At 47.4% G+C, this 20,482-nt stretch overlaps 1 protein-coding gene across 5 annotated transcripts in view; it reads left to right on the top strand.

Moving 5' to 3' along the window:
- The window catches only part of LOC138453478 (uncharacterized), a 1,096,265-nt gene that overhangs the window by 936,935 nt on the left and 138,848 nt on the right, over positions 1–20,482 (top strand). For 3 of the 5 annotated variants that reach the window (XM_069606374.1, XM_069606373.1, XM_069606377.1), the window contains one exon: positions 11,800–12,849. In XM_069606374.1, coding sequence (XP_069462475.1) covers positions 11,800–12,849 — 1,050 coding nt within the window. The remainder of the gene's footprint in view (positions 1–11,799; positions 12,850–20,482) is intronic. The other 2 variants (XM_069606376.1, XM_069606375.1) reach the window with 1 other exon arrangement.

The raw sequence follows: 20,482 nt of genomic DNA on the forward strand, positions 1-20,482 counted from the left end.
GCTATCCGCAGTTACCATGGCTGATGACACCTGTGAGGAACCTTGGCACACCACAGGAGATGAGGCTAAGAGAAGAACCAGGTAATGCACTGAGCGCACATTTGGATTGTTTAAAGCAATTTTAGGTGCCTTCACCACACAGGCGGTGCCCTCGTGTACAGCCCCGAGAAAGTAGGCAAAATAGTAGGCAAAATAGTAGTCATATGCGCAATGATGCACAACTTGTGCATACGAGGGAACATAGAAATGCCTCCAGATAAGGACCATTCCCCCTGCCCCCCTTGGCTCAGATGAGGAAGACGTTGCAGGTGAATACAGGCACTACAGGACATACGTGGGGATGTGAGGGAAGGATGAATGATCCGCCAGGACTTCATGGACAATTTCTTCAGACTTTACACCCACGCACCCCATAAGTGCACTGAATGTACATGTATCGACACCATTGAATAAACACTGTTCAAATAATCATGATTCAACAGTATTTAATAATCAAGTCAAGTAAGCCCCAACACCATCACCCACCCCACACATCACCCACCCAGTACCCCAACCCCAACACCATCACCCACCCCACGCCCCAGCCCCAACGCCATCACCCACTAGCACTTCCTCATTGTCCGCAGGCTTGGCAGCATGTGATGTACAGTGCTGTGAGCGCCTGGGTGGGATGCTTGCCAAAGACCCCTCAGTAGGTGTGGTGGAAAACAAACTCCCCTGCACGCTTCCCCAAGATGTTCCATGGTGAGGGGAATGGCTCTGGCCATGGCTTCATGGGAGGACAACTGTGCGGCCAGCTCCCTGACCCTCTGGCTCATGAGACATTGACTTGCATTGCTGTGTACTATGCTCCTGCACAGACAATCTATTGACAGAGACAACCGTCTTGAAGCCCCCTGTATGCATTCCTGTATGGCCTGGAAATGGCCAAATTGTTCCTGCGCTACTGCGCGCATGTCTGCCTTCCTCTGCCTTCCTCTGCTCCATTCTGTCTAGCCTATCCCAGATGGCCTGCAGTGTGGGGCTGGCTGTGGTAATTGTTAACATTCATGGACATCATGATGTGCAGAACCTCGAGCTGGCTCCTGTTCACACTGTAGAGCATGGCGGGATGACTGATGGGAAAGAGGTGAGTGCAGTGGGGAGAGGCTGTGCAAGGGGGAGAATTCAGGGGAGAAATTGCGAACAGGGATTGTGGCTGTGTTGATGTGGGGATGCTGACTCAGACCGCACGTCTGCAGTGGTTGCAGTGGCCTGCTGGCATTGAAGGCTGTCGTTCCCACTCAGGCTCATGTGTGAGTCCACACTTGCCCAGCTGTCGTGGTGATGGGTCCTGTTTTTGGTGGCGCAGCTTCCACATTTGGGTCCTGTGGAGGTCCTGTGGCTGTGTCCTTCTCAAAAGCAGGTGTGGCCGTAGATGGCATGCTTCCATGTGCCTTTTCTTTGGGGGGTGGCAGAGTCCCGCTCCCCGAACTGCCTTGGCCTGTCGGCTTTTGACACCGGTTGATGCTGGTGTTGTGGAGGGTCCGGCCACCTCAGATGTTTCCTCTGTGTCTTGAGGTCCTATTGGGAGACATAGAAATGTGCGTTAGTACATTGGTGCTGATGTGCATGGCGAGGCAACATTCATTGCAACTTCTACTATGTCATCGCGTTGTGTTGGGCCTCCTGGGAGGGGCATGCATCATGTGTCAGGCAGTGTCAAAGTAGCATGCATTGGATCTGGGCAACCAGGTACCAGGTGTGGGGGGCCCTGCTTGGTTTGGACGTGCAACCCTTGGACAGGTTGTCCTACATGTGCGTCTGGATGGTTGATGCTTGGTTGTAAGTAGTGCAGTCAGGCCATTGCTGTGCAGTTAGTTGTGCGTGAGACAGGTGGACATCATATTGGGCATGTATTTGACAATGTGTGGCTACATTGGGCGTTGCAGCTGATGAGCTTGTGGGTCTAACACACACATCCACTGATGTACATTCATGACCATGGACTTTGCAAATGATTCCATGATGGCTGGATTGCCTGTGCGTGGGTGACCAGTGTACGGGCAAGGAGTGGTTATGATGTGCAACGTGGAAGTACATTGTACCTTCTACCTTGCATTGCAATGATGATACTTAGCTACGTCATCCCCTCCCCATCCTGCCTGGGTGTCATGTAAGGGGTGTCATGGCTTCACTGACTCATGTCGCTGTGGCCTGCTGCCTCACATGGATTGTGTATGCTTGCTGGGGTTGATGTTGCATGCATGCATGGCAGTCTGTGTGTTTGTTAATGCCTGCATGGTTCACCATATATGGGACCATATTTCACACAGGTACTCACCATATTCCCCTTGGCTGTAGCCACAATCTCTGCTGTCCCCACAGCCTTGATGCCAACCATGTGGATGATTCCACTAACCATGTCCTCCCAGGGTGTAGGTTGCAGTGGTTCGACTGTGCCACCACCACTGGCAGCCATCTCCTGGCAATGGACGGATGTTAGGCTCCGGACCCTGGCCTTCAAGTCATTCCATTGCTTCTTCATATCCTCCAAATCACGATGGACATGGCCTACGGCCACCACCTTGTCCCTGATCTCTGCCCATATGGAATATTTCCATTGTTGGCTTGTCTTGCCGTTTTGGGCCCCATATCATTCCTCTGGGTGGGCCACCACCTGCTCGTCAAGTACAGTTAGCGCCTGCTCAGAGAATTCTGGCTTCCACAGCTTTATTTCGAGCACCCTGGCTTTGCCCTTTCTTCCTGACATCTTTGCAATTGCCTGGGGGTTCGGATGCCACTCCTATATCCTGATATTTGACGGATTGTGATTTCCTAAATGGCCGCCGCTGTGCTTCCATTTGGCGCGATGACAAATTTCCATTGGTGAAAATTCCGCTGTATGACATGGCGGTTATGCTAATTCCGCTAATTATTGGTGGAAATTCCGTCTTGTACTCGGTTGTCGGTGGTAATTCTGCTGACCGTAATTACTGTTACCACTGTTGTTCTGTGTGCGGGCCATGTTGGAATACGGCAGTAATTTCTGCTGTTCAGCATGGCAGTAACGCTAATTCCGCTGCAGTGGAGTTACCATCGATTTTGGCATGAACCTGTAATGAGGCCCAATGTCTTATGTGTCATAAAGAGTGACAGAGGCATCAAAAATCAAAGTCCTCATACATTGTGAAGTCACAAAAACATTCCAAGCTATGTCCTTGTCTATGTGCGCCTCATACGGCGTATAGTCTATTTCTCTAATGATGCGCTGGGAATGACTGAGGTAATTTGCTCTAAAGCATGCAGTGCATGCTTACCCGTTCTCATGTTTTTCGGCCTCGTGTCTTCTCGTGCTCATTTCCGCCTCTTGAATTTTCTGATTGGGAACCTCTTTTCTTGGGGTGCTGCCTTCAGTCACCTCAGCCTGCTGGAAGCACTCTTTTACTCACTGACGGTAATGCAGGTACTGTTGTGTGCATTTATACACCGTGTCTCCCTCTCTATGCCACGACAACGTCTTTTGAGGTTTAGCAGTTTTATTTTATTTTTTATTTTCTTCATGGTGGGGTCCTTCTTTGCTTCGGTTCGGCACTCATTGCCAAAATGTAACATTGATCCAAGGACACAGGATACATTTCAAAGGTATGTTTTATTGTTAAGACACCATGGGGTGCATACTCTTCCTCTCTCTTTAATTACCTTCAAATACACACATTCTTAACTGACCTGTTCTGGAACTCATCACTCGGGTGGATGGATTCCAGAACAGATATCAATTCGTAACATAACACTGCAGTAGAGCAGGTTTTCTATGCTCTAAGATGGGTTATTACTGATGTGATAGGAATGGTTCCAAATGACATCAAGCATTAGGAGTGACCAGAAATCAGCAGTAAATATTTTTATTGTAACAGCCTTTCTGGACACTCTCAGTAGGGGTATCCCAGATTGGCTTGCAATTTCATGGCCAGAACAGATTGATGCACTTGACTTTAAAACCACTGCCTTCCATTTGCTTCGCGTGCTAAAGGGAAGCTATGTGTGTTCATCCCTATGGGCACCTGAGTTGTCTTCTTGAATCTTACATGTTGTCATGACTATACTGATACACACCACACCTTCTCAATGTTGCCATGAGCTGTATTCCTGGGGAAATTATTAATGGCACGTTGGTCAGAGAGGATTTTATAATCCCATACACTCATGCATGTCTTCCAAGCTAATCCTGAATTATGATTATATTCTCTGAACGATTGTAAACATGCCACTCAATTGGGGTGCACACAGGCACTCCAAGGAAACTCTTGTGAACATACCTAACTGCACACTGAATGTAAAATACATGTTACACCTGTTGAAACGTTTCACAGTCAGTTGGGTCCATAGCTCATCAAACGTCCCCTACCCGCACTTGAACATTTCATGCTGTCATAGTCAGATGGGGCTACCTCCTACTTTTACTGAGAGTGCACACGTTAGATACTGTGGGTTTGTAATCAATAAACCCATTCGGTCAAATTTAAAGTTCTTAATTTGACTTAACATCCCAGTAAGGAGGTTACAATATCCAAAGCCTTTTTTTTGGCTTGTCTGCAGACCATTCACATTGAGGCACACAGTACTGAAGATTCCTATATGGGAGCACACTCCAAGAAGCTAAAGCAGATTGAATCAATGTTCTCTGATTAGGAGAAAAATCCCAGTGCCGTCCATGCCTTAATTGAGGTTTATGCTTTCCAAGGTGTGAACACAACCTTTTCGCTGCAGTCACTACTGTGGCTGCACAAGCTTTTAAGAATGGTCTACAAGCCCTGAACTAATTTACCAGACTTCCCACCACCTCACAAGCAAGTTGGTTTCCTATCACTACTGCTGTGCTTGTGATTATGCTCTTGTGCTGTGCCTGATGCTGACAGATGGCTGAAGACAACCCAACGCTGTTAAGCTGAAATGTTTCCTTTCTATAGTTGGTTAGGCATTGTCCTGTACATGAAATTTGAGCATTGCGTTTTCACTCTTACTAGAACCAAAGCTGTGGTCATGGCTACTGCCAAGTGCATTGTATGTCACAGGGTGATCGAAATGACTGAAAGCATAGCAATCAAGAACTCTTTAGGCCTGGCAAAAGCGAGCCAGCAGATGTCTTTCAGAACACAGAGATATCTGTTTCACACAAAGGTTGTGTCCACATGTTTTCTACTGCCATTTCATCAATAGAGATGACCACCTTGCAATAATACTAAGGTCAACTCCACAAACTAACAATGGCATCATGCTTCTACAGAGCACAAGAGCAATCGCGAGTCTACACATTCTGGGAATAAGTGGTGCTCCAGATTAGAAGGATACCTGTATTTGTCTGACCACATGTTATGTTCTTGGACTCTTAAATGTGAAACACTGTTAGTGTAGCCACAAGGAAGCATTCACCTAACATGGGCAATGGTATATGAAAGTGGGAGGAGAAGAAGGGGGCATATAAAGAGGACTTTGCCTAATATTGTCTTGACTGAAGAGTGTGATTGTAGAAATGGAGGGATTGATGTGATTTCTTTGGAGTGGTCTTTGATTTGATGATTGCTAAAGCATCATTGGTTTGGCACATTTTCTGAGGGGTCAGGTGGAAGGAGGAAGAGTTTCAAATTTGACAAATGGATTTACTTAACTACTATATCCTGGACGTAAAGTAATTCATAACCGATAACATTTTTAAAATAAAATTGTATTTTTGCTGAGCAAAGAATGTCCCAGTAGACTGTCCTATGACCAGGACATTTATCGAGACTGAAGGAAAGTGGACTGGGCAAACCAGTAATTTACTCTAATTTGTGACCGCCACCTGGACTAAGAAATTGTACTCTGATCAGCTGCCTAAGGGCCTTCCCTTTTGCACTAGAAGCAGTACTTCTCTGTGGGCACCCACTCTGACGACAAGTTAACTGGCCATGTTTCAACGATTGAGTGCAGTCTGCTCACCATCATTCTGGTGTCATTGAGGGCCATCAGTGACACTGGGGGTGCTTCTGGGATGGTGTCTTCCTGCTCTCTCTAGGTTAGTGGTTCCCATTACAAGGATCTCAACCTCCTCCCACTCCCCATCCCGTCCATGTTTCCCTATTGTGGGATGAGTGCCTTCTCGAGTGAATGTGATTGTCCGATAGCCTCCGCCGTGGGATGATTCCCCCATTGTGTTAGTAGGTAAGACGCGGGGTGATGTTTTAAATGTAAAAGTACCCCAATCTCGCCTGTGTGTGTGTGAGAGAATGTCCGAGTGATGTTTTGCGCATGAATGGCTGTATGATGTCACATGAAATGTTAGTCAGTAAACCTGAAGGAAGGTTCCAGCAGCAACAGTTAGACCTGGAGCTGCTGGAAAGTGGGTGTGCGAGTGGATACCCCCTTAAACTTACCTCAACCTCTTACTTGTAACTGAAGACTTGAACCAGGAAACCTGTGCAATACTTACTTAAAAATACTGCTAATAAACCTATCTGCTTTCACCTGGAACCTGCCTCATGTGTCTGCCTGACCCAGGTGCTCATTTTCCCAACGGAATTGTACATTCAAAGTGTGTGTTCACTTTTGCTGAGAACAAGCAAGGCAAAATGACCAATTAATTTATATGGTTCATACATACAAGGTATACATTCATGTTTTCGCTCTTTTCCATACGACAGGAAATATATTAATTTGCATATCATTCTGGTGGAACAGCCCAGCACTGAAAGGCAAGGAAATTCTCCTCCATACACAATTGCCAACAGTAACCCCAGACACATGTTTCTTCTTATTGGACATCGCCAGTGTGGTGTAGCTAAACATCTCTTAGCTGCAGGGTGCGAGGGGCCAAGTGGCCTCATTACAACTCAGGCGGTCTGGTAAAAATGTGCCGTTATCAACTGATACCGGCACTTTTACCAGACCGGTGAATTACGTGTGAGATGGACCAAAAGCACTGGATACACCGGCACCGGTAAAAAGGTATGCGCAAATAAATGTGTAGGTGGATCCGGCGCCGCTAAGTACCGCTGCTAAATACCGGCTGGCCCCCTAACCCGTGGCGTTATTAACGGCACAATGGCAACACCACCACAACCCAAGGCTATCCTTTCCGGTATCACTGCCAAAAAAATGGCAGTAACACAGGCAAACACTAGGCGGCAAAACTTACTTCCACTTGAAAGCAGGCAGTAAATGGCAGAAAATGCTTGCAGGTGTGGGAAATGAGGCCACAGGTGCACCCAATTTATCCAGGCGACCCAAAACAGCATGGAGGAGCAGACAAAGGTCACACCTTCAGCAGACACACTTCCAAACACCACCATGCTGCCACTGACTGCAGTCAGCATTGACCTGCAGCTGCTCCAGGCCAACATAGTGCTGGAGAAGCTGAACGATCAACAGAGGGCCCAAGAGGCTGCAGACAGGAGGATGAGGAATGTGAGGAGGAGTAGGCACCATGCACAGCGTGCACCCATACCCCGTATAAGGGCCACACCATGGAGCCTCACTGATCTGCAAATCCCAACTCTGTACCGCCTTGACAGGGAGAGCATAGCATGTCCTCAGCATGATCCACGAAGACCTTGTGAGCAGGATTGATATCCGTACAGCCATACCACCACTGGTAAAGCTGGTGTCGGTCCTGCACTTCCTTGCAAAGGGCACATTCCGCACACCATAAGCCAGCTGCTTGGCCTATCAGAGCCTACATTCTCAAAACCTTTGGTGAAGGTGCTGAACACACTCCTGCTGCATGTGCGACAGCATATTACACTCCCAACCACCATGGCACAGGCGAACGCCACCAAGGCAAGATTCTATGCCAAAGCAGACATGCCCAATGTGGTAGCTGCCCTGGATTGGATACACGTGAAGCTGATGACACCCCATGCCCTGGAGGAAATCTACAGGAACCAGAAACAGTACCATTCACTGAACGTCCAGGTTACCTGTGATGCAGACCTCATGATCACCCATTCATGTGCCTGGTTCCCTGGCTCAACCCATGATGCCATGGTCCTGCGCAACAGCTCGCAGCCAGCGTACATGGAGGGGCACAGAGGCAAACGTACCTGGGCATTGGGCGAGTACAAGTCACAGCACATTGAGACTGCTGCATGGGGGTGTGTGTTGCCACAATGTAAATGGATGTCCTGGGAAGGCCCCACAGACTCTGGACCCACACACACACACACACTAGATAACACAGGCTGCTGGCCACCGTAATGGGACATGACACACTGAGCAGCAGTGAATTGGAAAACCATACAACCCAAACAGGCCAGACACACACACTGGACCATAGGTAGCACAATGCAACAGTGCATAACCCACAGAATGCATGGACTGCAATGGGGTTTGGCATGGTTGCTTAAGTGTTTAAAAAGTATGTGTACTGGTGCGCAAAGGGCCATCAAGGAGGTGCAGATACGACATGCAACAACATACCCAAGCACCAATGTCACTAGCCACAGTAAGCAGGAGCACACATCACATCATTTCACAAGTCAATCTGCTGCATGGCATACTGCAAGTCAGCATGAGATGCCAAGCCCTAGACACCCATTGTGCACGCGGATGAACTGGAGTAAGGAACAGGCCCACGTCACACCAACCGGAATCAGACACACAAGTGCACACTGTATCATTCAGTGAATCACACTGCCATACATGACATGTCTGCCAGATGAAATGCCACAGGGGGACCCCTCAGTAGCAATGGACATGGCATTTATTTATCTTCTTATAAGGCATGTGTACCAGACCTGTCCTGTGTGCCCACACCCATGGACGCTACGATTTCCGGTGTGAACAAGATTAGGCATGCCTGTAGCTCCCCCCATACATGGTACACTCTGCATGCAATGGTCCAAATATGAAAAACTGTAGTGGACTGACACATGTGACCTGTCATGTAACTCTGACCATCGTGTAACTGCAGTAATGATGCACCCATCCACAGTACCCAATGACATGCTCCCATGTCTGTCCCCCTTGCAGGTGACTCCGGATATCCGCAGCTCCCATGATTGATGACTCCTCTGAGGAATCCCCAGACACCACAGGAGGTGGCATACAATCATACCTACATCCGGACCAGGGTGGCAATTGAGCGTACATTTGGCCTGTGGAAGGCACGCTTCCGATGTCTACATCAGTCGGGGTGTGTGATAATGTACAAGCCGGACACGGTGGGAAAGATTGTGCTTACATGCGCCATGTTACAAAACATATGCATCCGCGTAACATACATCTACCCCCAGATTTGGACATGCCCCCCAAACCCACTGAAGTAGATGATGCAATGTCTGTGGGTGGCACACATGAAGACACTGCGAGAGCAGAGGGCAGGCTAGGGCAACTTGCTCGCCAGGAGCTCATTGACAACTTATTTTGATGTTGCCAACCACTATCTCTATCTATGCACCTTTCAGTAGTAATTGCACACAATAAAGAACTGCACACAATCACAAATGTCCAATCAATGCTGCAAGTGATACGTATTTATGTAGGGAAGTGTTAATCGTAATATACATGGATTAGACATCCCATCCCTCCCCAATCACCCACCCCAACAACACCCTCCCCAATCACCCACCCCAGCACTACACAACTACGCCATTAATGTGTACATGCTTCACTTCTGTGCATGCTCAGGCTTTGGGTCCGATTCCTGCAACCTTATGGTAAGGCAGTGCATTGAATGTCACCTTTGTGTGCTTTCCAAAGAGCCCTCAGTAGGCGTATTTGATGTGGAGGCCTATGATCACTGCGCACGTATCTACTGCAGTGTCAAATGCATGACCTGGGAAAGTGCTTCTGCTGAGGCTGATGTGGACCCTCTGGCCCAGTGTGATCATTGCAGCAGTGGCATGTCCCGGAGAGTGTGCCATGCGGCGGGCGCACCCCTGCATGCAGTCACGCATTGCCCGCATTTCACTCAGTTGTTCTCCTGCCATGGAGTGTATGTCCGCTTGCTGGCACGCAATTTGCTGCAGGCATGAACGGATTGCCTGCAGGTTACCTTCCGCCAGTTGTGGCGGACTATGTGGACTTGAGGGTGGGCCTGGACTGAAGCCAAGTGTAATGTCCCCATCATATTGCTCATATTCCTCCCTGGCTTCCTCCTCTTCTTCATTGGCGTTGGACACATCGGCAATGGTCAACTGTGCCATGGGATGGCGTTCATGCCGCAAAGGAGTTCTGGTGCATGTCGGGACAATGTCGACTGGCGGGGGGATGTCGACTGGCACGTGTGCGGTGTCACCACCTGTGCTGGTCTGTGACACATCAACGGTGTCCCGTGGTGGTGGTGGCTGGGCAACTGCAGTCGGTGGTGGTGGCTGTGCAGCTGCAGGTACTACAGCCAGTGGCGGGGCCTGCAGCACTTCCATGCTGCTTGCACTGGCTTGGACCTGCACAGGTGTGGGGGCTGTTTTTGTGGCTGTGTGTGAGGGTCCTGCCTCATCGCTGTCTGTGGAGAGGGTACCTGTTGGGGAATTGAGACAGGTTAACACTTTGCCACACATGTCATCGTTCATGCATTCAACCCATCCCATAATGTGTATGTCTCAGTGTTGTTGATATCATGTATCTCATATGGGTGGTATTGCTCAGATGGGTGACCATGCAGAGGGGAGTTGTCATGCTGGGTGTGTACAATGTACATACATGTGCATTTATATGGGGTACCACTGGCATTGACAGGTGTGCGCTGTGTGACATGGCATGTTTCGGACCACTTGCCATGCCCATTGCTGTATGCTATGCTGGTGGATGCATGCAATGGGTGGGGGCATGCACATGTTCATGCACTTGTACTTACTGACATCTCCATTGGTCCCTGCTCCAGCCTCAGTACCTCGAATGTCCTCAATACCCTCCATGTAGAGAATGCTGCTGAGTCGCTCCACCCATGGCATCAGTCATAGGGGTTCCATTGTACCTCCACCAGTGGCTTTGCACTCCCTCCTGTGCTTTGATTTGGTAATGCAGACCTTTGCTTTGAGGTCGTCCTACCTCTTGTGGCAGTCCTTCCTTGTGCGGGGGATGGCCCCACGACCGTCATACTGGCCACCACCCCTCCCCATATGGCTGACCTCCGCTGGCTGCTTGTTTTCCGCTGCCTGGCCCCAAATAGTTCTTCTGCATGTTGCAGTGCTGTGTCCACTAGCTCTGCATCCGATAACTTGGGTTTCCATAGGCGGGAATCCTTTCCTGGGGTGCCCTGGTCCTGGGACACCGTTTTTACTCAGTTCTAGGCCTGGATGGCTGAGGGGACTGGTGGATTGAGTTAGATTCTGTTTTTAATGATGGGCATCGCAGTCCTTCCAGTTTCAGCAGCGTTTCTGTTTCTGGTGGCGGTATTACAGCCACTGCATACTTTTTCCGGTGTTCCCGCAATTCTTTGGGTGGAGGCATTATTATCGCCACTTTTCTGCCTGGCGGTATTGCCGCTTCCAGCAGGGGTTTGGGTGTGCGCCCGAGTACTCAGTGCGCTGGGGAGTCCGGCACTTGCCCCATCAGAAACAGTAATAACGGATTGTTTCCATTAGCATATTTTTTGCGGAATACTCAGAATGAGGCCAAAAGTCTGGATTACCCCTAGTAAATGAGTGCAACCCCAACCTTTTTAACATTTGCATAAAGGTTACAAGCCCCTCTGCTGAGAAAAAGTGAAGACAAAAGAACCTGGTCTATGAATGTCAAGTGAATTCCTGAAACGACAATATTGTCCAACTAGAAATATAAACGTTATATTGTGATATGAATGGTTCCTTGACTTTCTTTTTTGTATTGCCTCCTTTCCTTTAGATGCTGTGTTCTTTTAAAGCTGATGACATGCAATGAACATCTGTTGCTCAGTGATGTACAACAAGCTATTTATTGGCAAGAGCACTTGGTTTCTTATGACACTGAATCCTTTTTGACTGAAAAAGAACAAACGGTAGATGGAATTCATAGTTTTCCAAAAGAATTTACTAAAAGCGGTCAGGATGGCTCAAACCTCTCCAAAACCACAACAAATGTAAACAGTCCAACTGATTCTGCCAGTCAAAGTTATGCTAATTCCACCCTTGGTAAAGGTTTGTCTATTTTCAAAAAGACAATGCACAATACTGTACGATTCCAATCAAAAGCAACCCAGAATGTGATCACTGGTGGGCCCCGAGCAAAATCTTCAAATTCTTGTAAACCTGTACCAGACCAATGTTTGAGACAAATTGGCCTTCAGGCAAGCAAAGAGGTTCTTGGGAAAACGCACTGCATGACCAAAGGCCTACCAAACATGACTTATCACTCTAGTTGTATATGCTGCAAAAATATATTGGATTCTTTCATACCTGGGCATTGTGGAAATGGTCCGAAAAATGATGTGAATAGGTGTTCAGTATTACCTAAGAACCCATGGCTCAGTCTGCCTCTTGAAGATCTTGAAATGCCTTATGATGTCACAATACTACCAAGTAACCTTGCAATAGAGTGTATGCCTAAAGGAGTTTGCAGATTGTGCAGTGTTCAGCTTAAAGGCCAATCCTCCCAAGCACTGGTGTTCACAAATGTCGCCACTTACAACCCATTGAAGACTAATACCGTAGAAATTCAGGTCGGCGAAGGTAATTTGAAGAGTATTTGTTCACTTCAGGAATCTGCTGTTCAAACTGATGAAAGTACTTGTTCTAAACTTTCTAAAATACCAAATGATTGTCATGAACGGAGTCCAATTAAAATTGTTCTCTCTAACACTTTAAACAAAGCTCAAGAACACAGCAAAGACAGAATAGACCCTAGTCCATGCATTGCTTGGGATAACTTTGATCGTCATCTGCCGAGAAGACACATGAACAACTGCCAAGAACATAGGTAAGTGTTATTTTCAAATAGTGTTTTTAAGGTTTTGTTGTTTACCACAATACTGAAATGGTTCCTGTCCTATCATCAGTCCTACGTGATTCAGGTTTCCCACTTATCCTTCAGGGCGGAAGGACAACACAGGGTTCGAGCTTCAAGAACGCATTAACAGAAGCAAAACCACCCAATTATGGCAAAAGGAGTAAAATTACACAGCAACATATAGAATTGTCAATAAGGAGAATGTACTCCACCGACGGGATCCGAAGATTAACATAGAAAACAAAAGTAAAGCTTTAATAAATTAGCATGTCACTCAGAATCCCAATGTGGACTATATTCCTTTAATGATATAACTACCCATTTTTAATTTTATGTTATGTGTTTCCTCACAGCCACCCTTCGAATCCCATGGTCTGTCTTCAGAAGTCAACATTGCAGTTGGTGAAAATTGGTGTCTTGCAGGAAGCATACACAAAATGGGGAAAACAATAGAAATATCCAGCTACCCTTACTTCACCTCCCTTCTTTGAGTGTTTTCCTCCCTTTATCCCTAAAAAAGCAAAACAATATCTAGCATATTGCCAACTTGACCCACAATCCTTATATCTATATAGGTATGGTGTTTATAATCCACAAACCTATTGGAAAGCAACAGAGAACTTACATAAAGGATGCCCACAGGGGCTTACATTTAGGGTGCTGGGAGACCAGATACAGGTGGGATGGGTGGTGGAGCAAGGGAGGGTCAAAGTCTCAGAGGGGGAGAAGTAGTGTGAGTGGAGTGATCCGCATGTAGGCTGGAAGGGGCCAGTCTTATCTACAGTGATGTCTTCCTCAAACTAAAGGGTGCATAGCAGGGAAACGCCCGTTTCCTATTTTCTCTTTCTTGCAGTTCTTTATTTGCAGTCCAGAGATCGTGTGACTTGGCGTGGTGCATTGGCCACCGGAGATGGTGCGTTTTTCTGCCAGGTTCTGGCATACTTGTGTTTGTTTGGGTAACTGGCAGTCACACAGTCCTCCTATGGAACCTTCTGTATGTTATTGCAATACCTAACACAGTACGCATGACACAATGTTTGAGTGCTGCTGTGTTGTAGTCTTTGTTTTTCTGTGTGCAAGCTGGTTTCTGGGTCTTAAGTGCTTGGCTGCATGCATGGAATCTTGGTATTGAATCCTGGTTTGGAATCTTGAATGAGTGCTGGGTGAATATTCTGTGGAATGACAGTTGCATAGTGAGTTAGCTGGGGCGTGGATGGACCATGGTTGTTCCCCAATATACTTACCTTTTGTACTCAAGTGTCCTTCTGGAGCCAAACAAACATTCCTTTACACTTACCTGAAGATCCAGCATGTTGTCCCATCTTAAAGAAATAGATAATTTACTGGCAAGATTCCTTGTCAGAAACTGGTCAGACGCCTTGTAGATCATGTACTGCATAATATTAATATGCACTTGAAATGATCCTCCACACTGGCAAGGGTTATATCTTTTGTATTACTACAATTGAGGATCAGAAGTACACCGTACAGGTCTTGTCAAAGGCTCCTTCTAACTGACCAGGAGCTCTGGAGTTTACAAGTGTTTGCCCACATGCTCATTCGTGTTTGCCCACATGCTCATTCGAAGTTCCATTTGTGCATTCCACCTATGAAGGATGCTACACATCTCCCTTTTCTCTGCAAAGCAAAACACAATTATATAGGAGTACAAGACCTGGTTGGCTTGATAAAGTATTGCAATGTAGGTAACATGAATTATAACAACATTCAGAAATGGAAGTAAACAAACTCTATGTAACTTAACTAACATTTGAGTAGTGTATTTAACACGATATTAGAAACTAAACTAAGAAACTTGATGCAAAAACACTACATCACAGTTTACTGTGAATTGTGCGTATACACACCTCAGTTCCTCAATTCCCCCAACCCTCATTCATACTTCTTCATGCTTTACTGACGTACGTGCACAGAAATGGAAGCACTTTCAAAAGGATTCGGTTTCGTGTTGATGAAAGAACACGACCTGATCCTTTTTAGAACAGTATTTGGAACATTAATGAGAAAGATGTACCTCAAACAGTTTTTAAAACGTCTATCATGGCGAATGTCTTTGAGAATGAAGTACTCGAAGATTTAGACAAGATTGAAAAAAATCATGGAAAAACAGCATAATATCAGTAGAATGGAAAAAGAAGCCTTGACACTTTGTGCTGACTGGGACGAGTGTGAGCATTCCAGTAATGATTCTCACTCTCTTTGTATACTCTTGATGCTTCGCTTCAACTGGGACGAGTATGAGTGTTACAGGAATGATCCTTAATCTTTTTGTATATTATTGACACTTCGTCTCTACTGGGACGAGTAGGAGTGTTCCAGTAATGTTTCTGACTCTCTTCGTATCCTTTTGGCACTTAGTCTTTACTTGGACAAGTAGGAGTATTTCCGTTATTATCTTCATTCCCTCTCCTGTTCTCCCGGTTACCTGTATACTCAGGGATAACGTCACTGGGCTTTCTGACAGGCTGGGACCCTCTTCTTCTTTTGTCAGGATGGCTACTGGTTTCTTAATTTCCCTGTTGGTCTGCTCACTCTGCAATACCTTGGAAAAAAATGGTATTGGCGGCGTCCATGGACCACCTGGTCCACCGCAATGCGGTCCCGCCGCCACTTGTCCATCTCTCGAGTTCAGGAAGCCCTGCGACTACTTCACTCTTCCGTGTCCTCTCTCCCTTCCAGCCCTACGCATGGGAGGCTGCACTCCCGTTTCTCTCACTGACTGGATGTGAGCGTTCAAGTTTCTCTCAGCGTGCTCCTTCCAACTGATTCGAACCCCCGGGGTCTCTCGCCAGGGACGTCATTTCAGCAAAATGCCAGGGGTAGCAGAAGTGACATCACACGACCCTTGACTTCTGATGACATCACAGGAAGGGATGTCATTTGATCCCCACCCCAAAGTGACATCGCGGGAAGTGATGAAACACATCCTTTCACCTCTTGACAAAACAGGAAGTGGTATCACCTAGCATTGTTCCTAGGTACACTATGAAAAACATGGTTACAATATCAATGTAATGTGATATACATTTCATACAAGAAGGGATCACCATATGTATCATTATCAGTGTGTATAGGCCCATATTACCAAATTACTGTGAATGCAAACAGACGTCCAAGGCCAAATGATAATGATGTGTTATTATATAGCACTTACGCTTAAGCGTTTTATATAGAACAAATATACATACAATATCACCCAACCCTTGTTGGTACTCATTTATCAACCTCAGAATGATGAAAGGCTGAGTTGGTCTTGCCGGAATTCAAACCTGCAACCTGAAGATCACACACACATCGCAGTAACGAGCGCTTAACCCACTTAGTTATCTTACCGGTTATAGCTATTTTACCGGTTATAGTAAAATGAGCAATTACATGTCTGAATGTTCACAAAGCTAGAAAGCAAATTACCCTCTGTAGTGGATACCATTAAACTGGTAACTGAGATTTAACAGCAGGCCAGTTGATCTGCAGGACTGGTGCAAAGTTGGCCGCATGTCAAGCCTGCGTGGATCTACTTTTCAGGCTTCAAAGGTTGGCAAAATACATACCATTGAGAGAGTTCATAACTGTGTATTAAAGAATTAAGTGTAACGCCAGGAAAGCAGCGCACTCATATGGCATCCCGTACTCTGGGCACTCCTTACCTCATACATGCAAACAAACATCCTGCACAGCATGCCAGGGAGATCAGAAAGATAGACACATTACAACAAAGCATAAATTGTGGCACTATTAAATCAAGGGCCACTTTATGTGCTATGGTCAAATATTTCTACACTGTTCACAAGCTTTTAGGCACAAGGATTTTGTCAAGTGACTGAGGACACTGAGATGGAATGTCTTGCGATGATCGAAACAGAGACAATGGCAGAAAAAACATGCTATAACTGCAACTTGCGAAAAGCAAAATACATAGTCCGAAAATTGATGCTTATTCTACTCTAAATGCTTTTTGGACTTTATTGTCTGCATTGTGAATTGGAGGTGTTTAAGAACAGACCAAAATCAGTGACTCACCCCCTGAACTGTGCCTGAAATAAACCTTTAATGAGTGTAGCAATTATTGCTTAGAATTCCAGAAAGACAAATTATTTGCTATTCCTATTCTTTCTTATTTAGGCTCACTGCTCAAAGTGTTATACTTGTGGAACCCCCTGTTAATCTTACATCCCGTCCCCTTTCCTCCATACTGCATGGGCGTCCCTTGCAAGGGACGGGAGACAGAACCTTTTTCACCAGAAAAAACCTCTTTCCCTTTAAATTTAAAGGCACACGGGGTGCGGCCCTGGGAGCATGTGCTGCCTTGACTCCACCCTCCAGCACCACACCTCAGTCCCCTTTTCCGTGCCGACAGGAATGGGGCGAATTCACCAGCGCTCCTGTGTTTGGCTTCGGCCATGTTATTCCACGCGCGGATACTTCTTCTCTTTGTCTTTTTTATCATTCAGGTACTCAGTCCTCAGGCATCACGCTCCTCCCCAGTGCATGTGAACTTCCCTAGGGTTCAGCAGGTGTCCATCCTGCGACGGCTCTTCCCAACTTCAGACCCCCAAGCCCTCTGCCTACATTGCCTTGGCCCAGACCACGGTGGGCAAGATTGTAAAGCGTGCAACGCCCTGTCATCAAGGTCGCTGAAGAACAGACTATCCAGGTGGAGGGAGCTCTTCCAGAAGTCGCCTCAAGAACTTTGTGAAACATCGACTCATGCCCAAGGTAGGGCCTCTATTTTCCATCGCACCCCACAAGGGAGACTCCTTCCCAAGGACTCGCCCGGGTGGGAGGGACCGCTCAGGTCCTTGTACCAGCACATGCACTGAAGCCGCTCCAGCTACCGACCTACTGGCCGAGGGATCCTCCCGGTGACAGTGTTGAGGGACCTGAAGGTTCTTTGACCGGGTCTCCACCCTAGGGGCTTCGCCCTTTCACCAGCATTGTGTGCGAGGGGCCACCCCCTAGTACCGGCAATACAGCTGAGGGGGCGCCTAAACACAGCTCTACCGGCCCACGGGCTGAGGGTGTCAAACCTACTGGGTCTAGGCCCGATGAGCAGGGTAGGCCTCGCAGTCCACACTCAAGAGTCTTGGATGAGGCTGGGCCCAGCGAGCTGAGCAACACGACGCAGGCATGTGGCAGGCAGCTCGACAAAATGGCTGCCACGCCAGTCATCAGCACACGTCCGGCGCCATATCAGGAGTTCGGCGAAGAACGAGTGTCAAAGTGGGACTGGCCTCAACTAGGTACGTGGCCTACAGCCTATCCTTCATTCGCGCAGGAAAGGTTCCCACTGCGTCCGTACGGGCAGAGTATGCAGCGGCTACAGCAGCCTCCCGCTACCCAGTCTTAATCCCCTACCACTCCTCCGGCCTGTGAAGACAAGTTCCTCAGGCTCATGAGATCCCCTCGGATGGGATGCCATCAGGGACGTGCTCCCTCCAATACTACCGGCACCACAGGCTCCTCCGCCTGCACCCCTAGCCCCGGCGTGGCCTCGCCTCCGGCTCCCCAGCCGATTCCTCAGGCGGTTCCGTACTAGCCTCAGCCTCCGGCTCTCGCTACTCCTCCACCTACGCAGGATCCCCCTGACCCACAGGATACGGATGAGGAGGAGGATCCTGACACGCCATCCTCAGCCAGGGCCTTCCATGAACGTCTTGCGGGGCTGGCAGAATATCTGGGCCTACCTCAACCCGAGGTCAAGCAACCGGCGGAGCGGGTGCTTGCTGAAGTCCTCACGCGACGCCCCTCAGCCAAAACAGGAATTCCACTGCAGATCAATGTAGTCTCCCTGGCCAAGAAGGGTTGGTTCAAGCCCCACTCTGTCCAGCCGGTCAATCGACACCTGGACACCAAGTATAGGCAGATGGAGGGGGATACACTCTTGCTATCGGCCCATCCATTCAGTGCAGCTGGGCTAGTTGCCGACCTTCCCTGTGATTTGGCGTCCTCACCTCCTTTTCATTTTGCTGCTTCTGTGAACGAGGAGCCAAGCTTGAGATGCCTTCCAGGATTTACCACTTAAATCCATTGAATTAGGAGGCACGTCAGCCTCCAACCAATCAGCCTCTCCTAGATGCTGGGCTGCCCATTAACCAATGAGATTCATTGAATTAGGAGGCACGTCAGCCTCCAACCAATCCAGTTCCTCCTAGAAGCAACCCAACAGGAAGAGACCTTTCAAATCAACGCCCCTTCCTTAGTTTCGCTCGCTCGTTCGCTCTCTCCGCCAATTGCAGGCAGACGCTTTCTGTGGGTCTTGCATTGTTGGACGAAGTAAAGTCACCAGCTAGCCGGCAGCCCGAAGTAAACTCAAGGTAAGGAGTACCTGTCTCCGCGTAACTGCGACTAGTCCCGCACGTAATCCTGTTTATCTCTGCATCTATTTGTTTCGATACGGTCCCAGGAAGTACTATTTATGCCTCCATTTGCCTTCTTTTCTCCCCCTCTGTTCAGAGGCGGCACATTTCGCTTTCCCCCTCTGCAGGCAAAAGGCTATCTGCCCTTCGCAGGAAGCAACACAGCTAACCGCTAGCTGGATGCATCCCTTTTCCCTTTAAGGTAGGCACATGCCATCTTTTCACTGGGACATGTAGCACTTAAAAGGGGTTCTCTAAAACCATGCATATTCACATGCACTTTTAATTTTTAGGTCAATTCATTTGATGTCAAGTGGCAGACCTTAGGAGTCATCCCAGGTACTCCGCGGAACGCAACATTAGGAACTCATTTACTCCAGCGTTCCCTATTAAGCACTTTTGTGAAAGGTAGTCACCCACTTTTCAACAATATATTACCCCTGCAGCATCATTTATGCACCCTTGTTTCTGAAACTTCTTTTATTTAATTGCCAGAGAGCATGTTTTCTCCGATGTGGCCCCTTGTCTGTTGATGCAGCCCTGCCGTGTGTCACCCCGCTTCCACCCATCCAGACACTCTACGCTGGGATTCCTGGCTCACTTCGCGCCTGGCTATCTCCACTCACCCACAACTTGGTAATTTTTATGCCTTTGGCCGTTTTACTTTCTCTTTAAGCAATATGGGTAGTTGAATAGAAAGGGTTCATCTCTTTCATATTATTTACTTTGTTTATGTCCGCTTCCCCACAGGGTCCAGTTGTTGTATGGTATTTCGCCCTGAGGAAGGCAACTTTAACTATGTCATGCAACTATTGGCCAGACAGGTGGCACTTTTGCCAAAACGTGGTCTAATGATGTCAATTTAAATTTACTGTTTATGTCACTAACTTTTGACACGCACACGTAGGCAGACCTGTCAACAAATCGTAGGACATAGAACAATTTTACTCCTGCCAACTCTTTTGAGAACAACTTGTGCAGTGGCCCAATACAAGCCATAAATAAGAATATTGGCTGGGATCTAGGCCACCATACAGTTGGCAGTTTGTTGTCCAGTTTCTTTTAGAATTCTCTTTTGTCTACTTTTTTTTTTTTTAAATATATTTTTATTTATTTTATAAGGTCAAACAAACACACTACAACTGTTTCAAAACATAGAAAGCATCATATTTCAACATATTTTCAAACTCCCCAACTCCCCCCTCCCCCTTTAAACTAGAGCCAGT

The sequence above is a fragment of the Ambystoma mexicanum genome, chromosome 4p (assembly GCF_040938575.1).
Source record: "Ambystoma mexicanum isolate Mex_15411 chromosome 4p, UKY_AmexF1_1, whole genome shotgun sequence".
In the NCBI taxonomy this organism is placed as follows: domain Eukaryota; kingdom Metazoa; phylum Chordata; class Amphibia; order Caudata; family Ambystomatidae; genus Ambystoma; species Ambystoma mexicanum.